We start from the raw sequence: 14702 nt of genomic DNA, 5'->3' as shown, positions 1-14702 counted from the left end.
GCTTTTAACAAACCAGCTGAAAGTCCTGGATATAAGAAAATGCTTGGATCCTACTTGATTTGAGAATGAAAGTTCTTTTCTAAAAGAAAAAGTGAAAGCCAATTATTTTATCATTTTAATAAATTTTCAAATTTTTTGTCCCCCAAAATATTTATTTCAACACTAACAATCAATTATTGATTTAGGAATTTTTAATGTTGTTTCAATATAATTTTCTTGGATAAAGTCTTTCTGGTGGACTTGGAATGGAATCTAAACTTGGTTTACTGGGCGATGGTGGTAAGTTTGCCATCTGAATCCAAAGTGGTGAATATTCTGGATTATTGTCATCTTTGAAAGTCTTTTTGTTCCAAGTTTGAGTGTTTCTTTGTGAATTCCAGAAAAGTGAAGCTGTATCAGTTGTCCTATCTGGGTCAAGGAATTCCAACAAATCCTGCGATTCTTCATCGTGGTAAATCTGCAGGGGAAGAAAAAAAAAAAAAAAATTATGCATGTTCAAGTTGAGCTGACAACAATGGAGGAAAACCTTTGTTCTGACTCTCGCAAAAACAAATATAATTTGTCCATCAAAATTTATGGCAACTTATTTGGTGTTGTGTAACCAGAGTATATGCATAGACGACTTCAAATTCCACATTGTTTTCTGAATGAAAATTTCCATTTAGAAGTCTAAAAATGACGCATAATTGAGATTTCCACACAAATTAACGTGATGTGCAACTTGTTGGCTAGAGTAAAAATTAATTTATTATATAACCTTCTCTAAGTAGTGTGAACAGCTGAAAACTAGGGAAATATGTATCAAAGATGACTTGGCTGAGATTTCAGGTCAATAGTGACTAATTATGAATGGTTAGCTATCTCTTGCAAGTTTACGATAGTTAGAGATGTAGTGTAAGCCAGCAAAGTAGCTGGTTCAATTCTACCAAGGTGAATGTTGCAACGTTGCTAGGTGAAGTCGATTGTCTATAGCAGGAATATAAAAAGGGTTCTTTGAATATTAACCAGATTTTCAAACTTCAAATATATAATGAAATTTTCTGGAAAAGACGATGGAAGTAGTTTGAATATCTAAGGGAATTATGAGGCCTTTAAATACAGTGAAAAAATGACTCTTATTCTATTCCGAACAAAGTTGGGTCTTCATACGTACCTGCTTCCTTTTGATACAAGATTCCATTGACTCGACCCAATCTCCACTAAAACTGGGAACAGCTGAGACTGTTTCACAAAATTGTGGCTAAAATGAGAAATTTTTTATTTGAACTCTTTTTCGAAGGAATTTACAAGGAAATTTATTGTAAATTTTATGAATTCCAAAACATTTTCAAAATTTTAAAATTATTTTTGATTTAGAAGATTCTTGGTTGAAATTAAAACTAAATTTTTTTTTTTTTTTTTTTTTTTTTTTTGTGAATTTAAATGTTATGCAGTCAAAAAAGCAGTATCTAAATAAATAGTAATTCTCAGTAGGAAAGGTTTCCTCTACATTGATGAAGGACCAATTACAGAACAGATACTACCTGGCCAAAGGCCAGGCGTTTTCATCAGATTAGTTTCACTTTATTTATACGAAAAAGACAAACATTTGAAACGAGGGAATTTTTTTAAAATTCTATAAAAAAAAACAAAAAAAACACGGTGTCTGTTTTTTGAGATATGATTTAGGAAGTATCAGAAAACTTCTTGGAATTTGACCGCAAGAACCCTGATGCAAAAAAAAAACCTCTAGTGGACATACGCTAGCGGGGGTGCCCAGATGTTTGAAAAAAAAGTGTTGGCAGGCAAGCTTGAACCCATGACGCGAAGACAACGTGAAAGAAAATGTGCCATCTTACCACTATGCTATAACCCAAGAGGAAGTGAAAAGACGACTCTAAAACAGAACTCCCCAAACTTCTGAAATGCTTTTAGAAACCCATTCTTAGCATGGGGATAACATGTTTTGTAACTATTCTGTACTTTCACCTAACAATGTAATAAGAAAAGGCTATTGTAAAATTTGAAAATAATGCTATAATTTTGTTAAAAATTGTTCTTGTTTAATTTTTAATTCAAACCGCTTCACTTGACACCACTTGATTTAAATAAAAAAAAAAAAAAAAAAAAAAAACACTTTTAAACAAGTTAAAACACAAACCATTTATCCAGTTAAGAAAAAGAACTTATCTTGCCTATGATAACATTTATTGGGTTTGTTTTTACAATCCAGAGGTATGAAAGTGGTCAAAAATAAATATATAACATAAATGTTACTAAAGGTAAGATCAGTTACTCTTCTACCTACAGTGATAAACTTTTGTTATTGTAAAGGGGTTTGAAACAAGTAGAGCGTTACGTGAGAACAAGAAAAAAAATGTCCGCAAGGTCTCTTGAAGTCTCGACAATAACTTAAAAATAAAAAAATTATGCATAATAGTTGTAAAAATCCACCCAATAATTGTCACAGCACTTAAAGCCGTTAAAATCAAAATTATCCTAATTAGTTTAATGTACTTGAAAACATAATTGTAATCTGTACAAAATTTCCTTTCATTTGATATGCTACAAGCCATATTTTGTTAATTTCTTTGAATCGTGTTGTGGTGACCATCTTGGATTTTTCCAAATGCAGCCAACTGAAACCTTCATGGTATTATATGTTCAAAATTTGATAACTTAAAAAGATCTGAAGATAATTTTAAAGATGGGCTAATCTATAAATTGTGTAAATTTCCTACCATTTTTAGTCACAAGCTTATATGCATTTGAATAGGACTGACTTTAGGCAAAATGTCCTGTGAACCATGCATTTATTTTTTATTTTTTATTTTTTTGGAATGGTCATAACTCCAGTTCTAATGGACCGATTTTAAAAAAATAAAGATATTATTTCTTTGTTTGTTATGCTCTTTTCAGTAATGCTTGATTTTAGTTTTCAATGTGAAGAAAAAAAATGGTGTGGTATTGTTAGAACAGTTTCGTGATATGGCTACATTTTAAAAGAATAAGAATGCTTTGGGTTAATGTAGAACAGTTGAGATAGTAGGGCGAGTTGGCAGGAGAAGGCCACAGAAACATGGGAGGAACTGATAGATTGATAAAATCTGGCCAGATCTAGATTAGTTTGGAAGTCAATTTCTAAAATATCTCAATACCTACCACGATTTAAAACGGACATTAAACTATGATTAGCATTCTGTTTTGTATTATCTATTGTTGATTTTTATGGTTTATTTTATAAATTGTTTTAAAGATTGGCCATGAGCCCAAATTAACATTCGTAAGAGTTGAAAGAATTTGATCCTTACCTTGTCATGCAAAACAATATGAGAAGATCTGTTTTCCGTGTGGTGAGAGAATGCCTTCCACGCATTTAACTTTGTTCTGTCTTGACTAAAAGTGATGGAACTATGGTCAACAATGTGATGCGTGTCACCATCTGACTCGAAAGGAATGTTATCTGAATTATCCTCAACTTTTGCAAAGTTTTGAAGATTTGATTCTAAATTCAACTGAATATCATTTTGAACCAACAAACTTTTTGCGTCATTCAATTCATGCGAATTCCAACGTTCATCAGTTTCAGTTTTCTTCATGTTGTCGCTTTCTACAGAATTGTTTTGAACTGCAGAATGAAAAACAAAAAACTATAAAATTCAGTATCATGGTCACCAACAAAATAGAATTAAAATGTTAAACCTTTCCTTTTATTCATTGGACTTCTATTCTAATGTTGAGTGATTTTTACATTTCAGTCGATGTAACTTCAGGTGAATCTTTTCAAACTTAGGAATTTCGATGGAACTCTTAATTTACTTCACGGGGGTAGCATGCTCTTGTTCTGTCAGCCATGACTGAATAAACTAATTCGCAATTGTATTTTTTGGTTGCTCACACTGAGAATTGAACTTTCAAGAGAATATCACTTTTTACAATTGATTTTTCCAAATACTCTGACTGCACCACAGGTCCTTGCAGACAATTTTAGTACAAATTTAAGAAACCTTAAACCTATTCTGTCCCGTTCGAAATTCCTGAGTTCGAGAAAGCATTTCCGAGTTTGACAAGATACACCTAAAAAAAAAGGTTGGAGGTTATGTTGACCAAAATGTGAAAATCACACTCAAGAGAACAGTAGTCCAATGAATCCTAATACGAATAAGCAACTCATCTAAAAAAAAAATTCAGAAACAATTTTTTTCTTTCCCCCTGCCTCTCTTCCTCTCTTTTTATCCCCTTACCACCTCTTCTGCTTTCTCTGACAACTAAAAAAAATTGTTGATGAATTATTACATATGAGGTGTATTAAATAAGCTTCCCGACTATTTTTGTACAGGCATTTAAAATTGTCATAGATTTATTGCTATATGCATCGTATGAGATTGACCAATTTTTATGATTTCAGATTCAAATGAACAGCTACAGTTGGAATTGGAATACACCCTACTAAAGCCTGATTGTCACAGCTGGTGAATTTTAAAAATGCTATATGTATGTGAGGATACTTTAGAAGAATGATATACAATAAAATTCTGTGGAAAAATGCCACAAACGCATGGAATGCTTCAGACTACTTTTGGACTATCTTGTATGAATTGAGCATCAGTTTTGGAGTGGCATAAGGGATTCAAGGAAGGCAGGGAGTCTGAGGGATGAGAGGTGCGGCAGGAGTAAGGAAGTCAGAACACCAGAGTTGATTGGCTGAATAAAGAATTTCATGGATAAGGACTGCCATGTATTCATAGACAATAAGTGCACCGTTTGATGTCAATGTGGGAACTGTTTGCACAATTATTTGTGAGGAAATAAAGATGCGGTAGATTTGCACAAAGTTTGTCCCCAGGGAAGATTAGAAAAAAAGACATCATGACAGCAGGGAGATGGTCAAGCTGATCCATTCAGATCCCAGAGTTCTTGATGCTCTGGTAACCTTCAATGAAAACTGGATCTACTGTTATGACTAGGGCTATGACAACAGCATATTCTTTTCATTGTTTTGACTCTAGAGTATATATCCAACACAATTAATCGAGAACCACATCATTCTACATAAAAATATATATCAATAGATATGAGAATCAAAACAAAGAAAAGAATATCCTGTTGTCATAGCCTTAGTTATGAGCAAGAGACAGTTCCCCGTGGAAGCATGTTGGCTCTGCCATACTTAAGAAGGCCAAACAGAGCAAATCCACCCAGAAACTTATGATGATCCCTTTTTTTGGACAGCACGGGCATAATTTACATGCAATGGGCTCCAACTGAGGAAATAGTATATTGTATGTTGAGGTTTTAAGGGAGTTTTGGAAGAGGCCAGCACTTTTCAAATTGGATCAGTGGCATTTTCACAATGTTTTTAAAAGAGAATCATTCAATTATTGGTTTTATGGATCTTTACATGTGTACTGGTAAACTAACAGTATTGCCCCACAACACAACAAAAAAAAACAAGTTTCAAACCTTCAGTAGGAAGAATGGTCGAATCGAGGAGTGATCTTTTGGCTGAAATCATGGCGACTGGTTTTGTCTTTTCAGAACATTTGTCAAAATCTGGGCACAATAAACTGCAGAAGCAAAAAAAAATGTCATGGGAAGTTTCAATTAACTGGAAACTTGGAAAAGAAAAAAGTGAAACGGACAGTAAAGTGGGAGGGGCAGGTAGAATGAGACAGAAAGAGAAAACAAGTTATGCAAATCTGCATTATAGTTACCTTTTGTATGTACGTTATCACCTTTCATACTCCTTTACAAAACATGAGATTAATCACCAAAGATGAAGTTCAAACAAAAAACTAATTGAAAATTAACTGGTGTCACTAAGGTAGAGCATCCTAACTTTACCCATTTTATAATGAATTATTTCAAAATCGAATCCTGTTACTATCATTTATTTAAAAATTTACATTTTTTTCTAAATAAGTAAATTTTAAATAGTGACATTGGAAACTTAAAAAAAAAAAGGAAAGTGAAATGGACAATAGAGGTTTGGGGTCGAATGAGAGACAAAAAGGTTGAAGACACGTGCTGCAAATCTGCAACAGCAAAACACAGAATTCTGCCATTTCAACCAGAAGACCAAAAATGTGATTATTAGAGAATTTTGTTGAGCATACTTTAGCTGACATCTGGCCTCTCAACTTTACTGAGTGTAACGCAATCAAGTAAGTAGAGCAAATCCAATCGCAGCGCAACCCTCCTAAATACTAAACCTTTTTCATGATGGTAGGGCAGAACTAGCTAACAGGGCTCCGGTGAAAATTCAGGAGGAGTCGACATCAGGTTGTCTCTGCCTCTGCATGTGGCAAGCAAAAATTGAAGTGTTGCTTCTGTGTCATTCCTCAATGTGTTTTAGACTACCTTCCTCAACCTTGCATGCAACTACTGAGCTTTGCTGCTTTTAGTGTCTTGTAACTCTGCAGGTTGATGAATAGCTGGGATCAATGAGAACTTCATGCAGACCAGCCAATTCTTTGTGAGTTCTGTACAGAAGGGTGACTTTCCTAACAATAACAAAAAAGCTGTAACATAACGGATGAACCAAAGATCATGATCAGCAGATTTTAGAGATCCCAGTTGAGTTGATTCCAAAGTTGCCTTGAAACTGTCACAGCCACTAGACAGATCATAATGAGCTGCAACAAAATCTTGGAATTAAAATTACTGTTTATGCATATATGATTTAACGTGCTGTTTAATTTGCTTAATCATTCATTGAGACGTGCATATCAAATGATTCATTTTGTATTTCATGTTTTCTTTTCTTTTTCTTTCATATTTTTCCATTTTAGTTCTGCTTCAAACACCTTATAACAATGTCTTAAACTTTTATTTCACTTTTATTATTTGCAATACTCTTAATAATTGAAAACCCATTTTTATTCATTAGAAAAGACTCAGACCTTTTGGATCTTAATTTAATAACCCTCTTCTTGCTTGGCCATTTATTTATTTTTCTAATTATAAGAATTGCACAGAATTTAAATAAAATCTTTGTTTTGATCAATTTTATAAATAAACAATTTGAAATATAAAAATTTGTGACAGCCATGAAGCAGCCATTGTTTCTAATGTTTATGAAAAGAAGTAAAAGAAAAAACTCACCTTTGCAGCAATAATCGTTGCAATTCATTGGATCTTTCTTGACGAATATCTGAACAGAAACAATAAACATTGCTGCAATATTTTTGATATGTAATGAGGAGGTATGGTCCCTGAAAGTTGGGAGATTCTATTTATAAACGCTGCCAATAGGAATTGACGAATCAAATTAATTTATGTTCTACTAGCAACCAACCAGAAACATGAAAATATTGAATCTTTGAGCATTCCAACACAAGTTTTTCATATCACCAAAAGAAGGATCTTTGGCTGCAAAATTATAAAGTCCAGGACCTGTACAGAACAGCTACCCACTGAAAATACTTCATCTTCATGATTTATACAGAATATCTATCCATCGAAAACTTTTCTGAAATTAAACATGGCTTACAATTCAAGAAACATAATAAATGTGAGTTTCACAAAAACAAGTAGAATCAAATACAACTCGTATCAATTATAAATATTGGTACTAATATTAGTTACAATATATTTACTTAAATTTAATATTAAGATAAATTTTAAATAATGGTGCTAATATTAGTTATAATATATTTACTTAAATTTAATATTAAGATAAATTTTAAATAATGGTGCTAATATTAGTTATAATATATTTACTTAAATTTAGTATTAAGTTGAAAAACAGGATGCGTTTCAGACAAAATAAATTTCTGCAAAATATAAATTTAAATTGTCGGGTTTTAATAATAGCTGTCATATTTTGGGGGCATGTTTGAGATTTAACAACTAAGGAGCACACATACACAATTAGCGAAGAGAAATTAAAAAAACACAAATTTAGTAGAAATAGATTTTGTGAAAAATTTCTTGAAAGCTTCTTGCTAGGAACTGCTACTTGTACTGGATTCCAAGCAACAGCATGCCACCAGGAAAAGAAGTGGGGGGGGGGATTGGCAATGTGATTGTTGATTGTGTTTTAAAGTGTGGAATTTTAGTTAAGGGGAAAAATGTCAAATAGATTTTGAATTGTAATGGAATTTAATGTCATAAATAATAAACCAGATTGGAATGTCGTGACATAAACAAAAGTTAATTTAGAATAAACAAATACATTCGTAATTTATCAGAACAAAGGGAGACATGGTTAGTGACGTCAGAGAAAACAAAAAAAGAATTGGATATATACACAGTCGGTTTGAGTGTCAGTTAGATAATTACTGGGTTAGTTAGAAGACCAGAGTTTTGAGCTCTGAGTTTAATCTCTTGATGCCCGTGTATGTGATATAGCAAAATGTAGAATGTAAGAAGCATTGTGTAACTAAGATGGGGATCCAGGAACGTGAAATATAATTTGCGTCATGGTATATCGTTTCAGAGAGAAGAAAAGAAAGATGGAAGAACCATGAAAAGAAGAAAGGAAAAACAGATAAGCAATGAGTTCTTTTGCTGGTATCCCAACAGAAAATGTTATTTGTTATTTTGATTAAAGAACTGTCTGGTATGTTATTGTGCTGTCACGAATTGCATTTGAATGTATATACACCCACAATGAATGAGAGACCAAATTACACAACGCAGACAATCACATGTATACATAAACGTCATTATATATACAGCACAGCACGAAACATAAGTATATACAGGGTGTAAATGATGAATTGGCGGTTTGAGATCTTTAAACCCTGATAAAGAAGGGACAGTAAAAGATTAGTTATGTTTATTCAACTATTTATTAAATACAAACATTTTATTCTACGCATCCACCTTCTTCATTCACAACTTACTTAATTCGAGTCCTAAACCCACAACAGGTCTTCAGATGTCTGCCGTATTGATCTTCATGTCATAAAACAAGAAAGCATGAATTGAGTCATTGAGTCATGGTGAAGGTTGCATTTTTACATCCATACATTTCTATTAGAGGTTCAGTCTGTAGACCGAGCACGTACAATGGTTAGATGGATCTTATTGTAGATGCATCTGAGCATTTCTATAAGAGTTTGTAAGTCTGTCAAGCTTAAGTCATCATTGTCATCATCATATGCAGTTTATGCTTTACATGCTGACATGTATTGGATGGCTTTTTAGAAATTCACTTCCAAACCAATCTCTCACCAGATTTTTAGTTATACTTTTTCATTTAAGTCCATCCTTATCACTTCCTCCCGCCTTTTCCTTGACCTTCCTCTGTGAACAGACCCTGCTACCTTAACTGTTCTGCATCTAATAACCCAAGAACTCTTACCCATTCTTTCGATGTGACCATACCAACAACGTTTCCTGTTCTTTACATGATTCCATCTACTGTTCAGATTTAATCTTCTTTTGAGCTCATGAGATCTAAGCTTGACTTTAAGCCTTGCATTAGAGATCCATCATGTCACTCTCACATCATTTCTCTCCATGCAACGCATGTCCTCAATCCTCGGGATCAAAGTGTAGTATCTGTTCCGGCAGATACTGCCAGCTATGACTAGCTATGACTAGCAAAGACCAGATGTGGGGGCAACCCCACATGCCTGACCTTTAACCAGCTCCCATTTCCCACCTCTCGGGAGCTGGTCCCCATTTTCCCTTCCCCCTCCCTTCACTCCTCACATTAAAAATCGGCCTTGTGCCTAATTTGCTCGGTGGGGGAGCAAATAAACACCATCTGTTCCGGCAGATACTGCAAGCAAAGACCATATGTGGGGGAAACCCCACATATAAGACCTTGGTCAATGTAGGGGAAACCCTTCATACCAATTGTCACTATCCAGCTCGCCTACTCCCTGGGGAGTTGGTCCCCCTCCCCCTCTTTCTCTTCACATTAAAAAACGGCCTTGTGCCAAATTTGCTCAGTGGGGAAGCAAATAAATACATCACCAACAGTCGAGTTTCACTCAACAAACTGAGCAAAGGAACTTTTCTCTCTTTTTTTTTTTTTTTTTTTTTTTTTTTTTAGAAGATTTCCAACGCTACAACCACTCATCATTAGTTTTTTGATCGTAGCAACATTCACCACCAAGACCTTTACTTTCTTTAGCGTTCCTCTTTTAAGTTTTTAATTTTTACCTTGTAAGTTTTCCATTGTTTCACAGGCAGGTATTAAAATATCAGCATATTTTCCAGACAACCAGGTATGAAACTTTTTGGACACAAATGAAAAACAATCACACAGACGCACTTACTCCACCCTGTGCTACAATGATATCATCAAGTTAACAAAGCTTCTAAAACATCTTAATAGTTTTGCCATCCAAATATACTTTTTTTTACGTTTGTTTTCATTAAAAAGGCAAAAATGGGTGACTTACTTCGATTGAAAAGCTCTCGTTTTGGTCGAAGTTTTGATAGCATCTCCATCGCAATTTCTTTGGTGGGTGGCTGCTAAATTTATGCAAAAAAAAACGTGTCAACATTTCATGTACTTTTCTATAATTGCTTACCACAAAATAAAAAAATAGAAAAATGCTTCTCTCAAATGAATCATGTTGCACACTTAAACTGAAACACGTGCTATACACGCAACAACCAAGTTGCCGTCATTATTGCAGAAACATTTTTTTTTTTTTTTAATTACATTTTCACCCCAAACAAGGCACATTGCCACTGTGGTGTAGGCGGCTACTATCAGGGGCAGCAGCTACTGGGGCACTATGTTGGGATTTGGGCAGCAAGATGTCGGTTCATGTTACACTTGAACTTCTGCATGTCAGTACAGTTTGGGAAGCAGGGACCTGGAATGGAATTCCAGAGTCTAGTAGTTCTGGGGAAGAAACTACTGGAGTAGAAAGATCTTCTACATCTAGGGATCTCTACTGTGTGGGGGTGGGATTTAGCTGCCTGTCGGGTTTGTCGAGGGTGTCTACATCGTGGGGGCACAAGTGTCTGCAGTTCGTCAGAGCATTCACCATTAAAATACTTGTAGAACAGGCAGAGGGATGCAACGTTTCGTCGATGGGACAGAAGCTGAAGCTTAGATGCCAGTTCAGGGCCTATCAGATTGGCGACTCTCTTTTAAACCTTGTTTAGGAGCGAGAGACTAGCAGCAGATGCACCAGCCCAAATGTGACAGCAATACTCCATACATGGGCGAATGGTGGCCTTATAGAGGTACAGGATACTTTCAGGTGTCAGTAGTTTTCTAGCATGGTAGAGAGAGCCTACCTTCTTCGCAGCGGCCCTGGCAATGTTTTCAATATAATTGTTCCAACTCATGTTTCCTGTGAACGTTAGGCCAAGCAGTTTGAGAGATGTACTCTCAGACAGGGAGTCACTGGCCATTGCTATTGGTGGCAGAGAAGGTTTCTTGTAATTATTGAAGGAAACCAGTTTAGTGTTGGCAGCATTGAATGTGACCATCCATTTTTGTCCCCATTCCACTACATTGCTTAGTTATATCTTGTTCACTGGTCGTTCTTCTTGCATGCGCTTTCACATGATCCTTCCAGACTGCGGAAAAGCATGTTCTGTAATTAATGTTTCTTATAATTTTAAAAAGATTAACTCAACATAAATCTCATGAAGTGAGTGATTCGACAAAATCTTTATTTCAAATCACAGATCATGAATTAATTTTATATCTTGTTACATTGATGCTTGCTATCACCATGTGATATATCTGTTGTTAAATATATTCACACAGCTTAAGTGGTTTTCAACTCGAATCTAGCAAGTTGACCTCTGCTGACCCTTTGTTCCATTTCCTGATGTTTTCAACTCGCAAAATCATGTACTAGATGATCTACCCATTCAATATCAAATAATTATTCTGAACAATGAGAGAAAGGCATTATTTTACTTCAAGAAACAAAAAATATATCAAATTTTATTTACGTAAAAAAAAGATATCTCTTTTCTGGTCTCCAAACCAATTCGATGCAGTCTGATAAGTTCTACATCTTTGCCAATAGCTTCACATATTCTCGGATGCATTCCTGTCAGAAGCCGTTCAGATTATGGCTGAAGTTATTTTGAGATTCCCTTTATTGGTAGCAGATATAAGTTCTCATATGTACTTATACATCACGCATGTGTAGCATTTCCGTTAATGCATCTGTGATTCTCAAATGCAGTTCCTCAAAAGGAAGTGTGATCTTAGATGGGCTTCACATTCACAGTACCTAACTCTCACCCCTCATTATATAATAAAATTCATATACAAAGTAACATCCTCCTCTTCCAAAAAAAAAAAAGAAAAAAAGATTGTCATCCATTGAATTGTGAATAACATTCACAATCGTTTTTGCAATCCTGCCAAGATAGAGTTCAAAACTGGCTTCGAAATCTAGTAGGTGATACCCTTTTTCTCTTCTCTGCAACCTTTTTCTCACAGAAAAGACATTGCGTACCTGTTTCAGCTGTATCATTATTTTCATGGCAACTGCTAGACTGAACTCCAATCTATGCCCCCCCCCACTGGCAAACTTTCACAAAAAACACCCGACTAGCTACAACCATTATATATGATTCCCCCCACTCCCCTAAATCTAAACGCAGATTCCATGAACAAACCTTTTTTCCTAGAATTGCCTGCCTGTGGAACACTGTTCCATTGGTTTGTTTCCTGATTGAATACAACATGGTAGCCTTTAAATTCAATGCAGACAAGTTCTTGTTGGGTCGTCCCCATGAATAATCAAATTCTACCGAATTTACACCATAAACGATTATTATACGACCACTTTACATTCATTAACCTTTATCCTCGAATGGACTTTGGGCCTTGGTAAGTGGAAACTCCCAAGTAAAAAAAAAAATTTAATACAAACTTCAATCTATGCTTGACCTTATGTTTCTGAATTTTTGAGATGAGGATTGCTACTTTGAATTATTTGGACTACTGTTCTCATCTCATGTGTTATTCTCACAATGTTTCGGCCGATGAAACCTCTGACCTTGATCAGGTATATCTGGTCGATCTCGGGAATCTTTCTGTTGAATTCAGGAATTTCCACAGAACTCTGAATGGAGTTTGTTATTTAACCCACGTCAATAGCAGGATTGAGTAGAAGTCTTAAGTAATTTGTTGTCTTACCATTGTTCACAATGAGGATTAAACCTTACTCCAGATGAGTGTCACTTATGACTGAATTTTACCAAGCACTTTATTTTTATGCCACAAACTTTTGCGGACAACTCTAGTGTGAATCTTGAGAGCCTTACACTTATTTTTGTTTTTAGATATACAATTTTACTAGTTATTATTATAGATCACTACATATTACTACAGATCATATATATATATATATACACGTTTTATTTTTTATTACCGTATTTTTCTGTTTAGTTACATTATTGTTTCAGCTACACGACCGTTTTTTGGCCGTCTGGTAGATCCCTCAGACTTTTACAGAAATGTTTGTTTATGGTGGAATGAAAGAGTGAATGATGTCAGGGGAGGGGTGTGAGAAAAGCGGAAAAAGAAGAAGTGAGCGTTTCTTTAAGTATATGTGTGTGTATGTACACATGTGTCTGCTCTCCAAGCACTTAATCACAAATAAAAATCAAATAGATAAACCGAATCATAGCCCCCACCCCGCCTCCCAACCTAAGCGAACACCCAACAGGTCAAGACATACTTATCAAGAAATTATCTCACCAACGAGACGCCAACAACCTAAACCTTTGAAATTTACAGTAACCCTCCTTCTCCTACCCCCACATATCTCCCTCCCCCCTCCATGTATCCCTATGCACTCAGCCACACCAGAGATGAACTTCCCAGACCCCCCCCCACAACCACCTAATGTCCTTAAACTCCAAAACTAAAACATTACCGACATACCAAGCACCCTCTCACACCTTTCTCCCTTGTCCCCTTGTTCTTTTTCCGCTTTTCTCGCACCTCTCCCCTAACATCATTCACTCTTTCATTCCACCATAAACGAACATTTCTGTAAAAGTCTGAGGAAGCTACTTGACGGCCAAAAAACGGTTGTGTCGCCGAAAACAGAAGAATACGGTAATAAAAAATAAAACGCATATTTGCTCTGCAACAGTATTGAGCACTTTCTTCGGGTTTTTATTAATTACCATTTCTACTATATATATATATATATATATATATATATATATATATATATATATATATATATGTAATAAATGTATATAATATATATATATGTATAATGTATAATAATCTATATTTGTAATCCATAACATAATAAATGTGTATAAAAATATATGCATATTTATAATCCATAACATAATAAATGTGCATAAATCCATAAGATAATAAATGTGTATAAAATATATATATTTGTAATCTATAACATAATAAATGTGTATAAAATATATATATTTGTAATCCATAACATAATAAATGTGTATAAAATATATATATTTGTAATCCATAATATATTAAATGTATATAAAATATATATATTTGTAATCCATAACATAATAAATGTATATAAATCCATAACATAATAAATGTGTATAAAATATATATATTTGTAATCCATAACATGATAAATGTATATAAAATATATATATTTGTCATCCATAATATAATAAATGTATATAAAATATATATATTTGTAATCCATAACATAATAAATGTGCATAAATCCATAACATAATAAATGTGTATAAAATATATATATATTTGTAATCTATAACATAATAAATGTGTATAAAATATATATATTTATAATCCATAATATATTAAATGT

The 14702-nt window shown here is 34.2% G+C and overlaps 1 protein-coding gene across 2 annotated transcripts in view; it reads right to left on the bottom strand.

Moving 5' to 3' along the window:
• Nucleotides 1-79: 79 nt before the first annotated feature.
• The window catches only part of LOC145265401 (uncharacterized), a 64040-nt gene continuing 49417 nt past the window's right edge, over nt 80-14702 (bottom strand). Inside the window, exons 10-15 of one of the 2 annotated variants that reach the window (XM_080121224.1) lie at nt 10341-10410; nt 7084-7132; nt 5443-5546; nt 3291-3607; nt 1154-1240; nt 80-457 (exon numbers count right to left, since the gene is read on the bottom strand). In XM_080121224.1, the coding sequence (XP_079977350.1) occupies nt 203-457; nt 1154-1240; nt 3291-3607; nt 5443-5546; nt 7084-7132; nt 10341-10410 (882 nt within the window). In that variant the 3' untranslated portion in view covers nt 80-202. Of the gene's footprint in view, nt 458-1153; nt 1241-3290; nt 3608-5442; nt 5547-7083; nt 7133-10340; nt 10414-14702 lie in introns of both variants that reach the window. The other variant, XM_080121223.1, reaches the window with a different exon arrangement.

The sequence above is a fragment of the Euprymna scolopes genome, chromosome 40 (genome assembly GCF_053919585.1).
Source record: "Euprymna scolopes isolate OS-2025 chromosome 40, ASM5391958v1, whole genome shotgun sequence".
In the NCBI taxonomy this organism is placed as follows: Eukaryota; Metazoa; Mollusca; class Cephalopoda; order Sepiida; family Sepiolidae; genus Euprymna; species Euprymna scolopes.
This window is presented reverse-complemented; position numbering and strand designations above follow the sequence as displayed.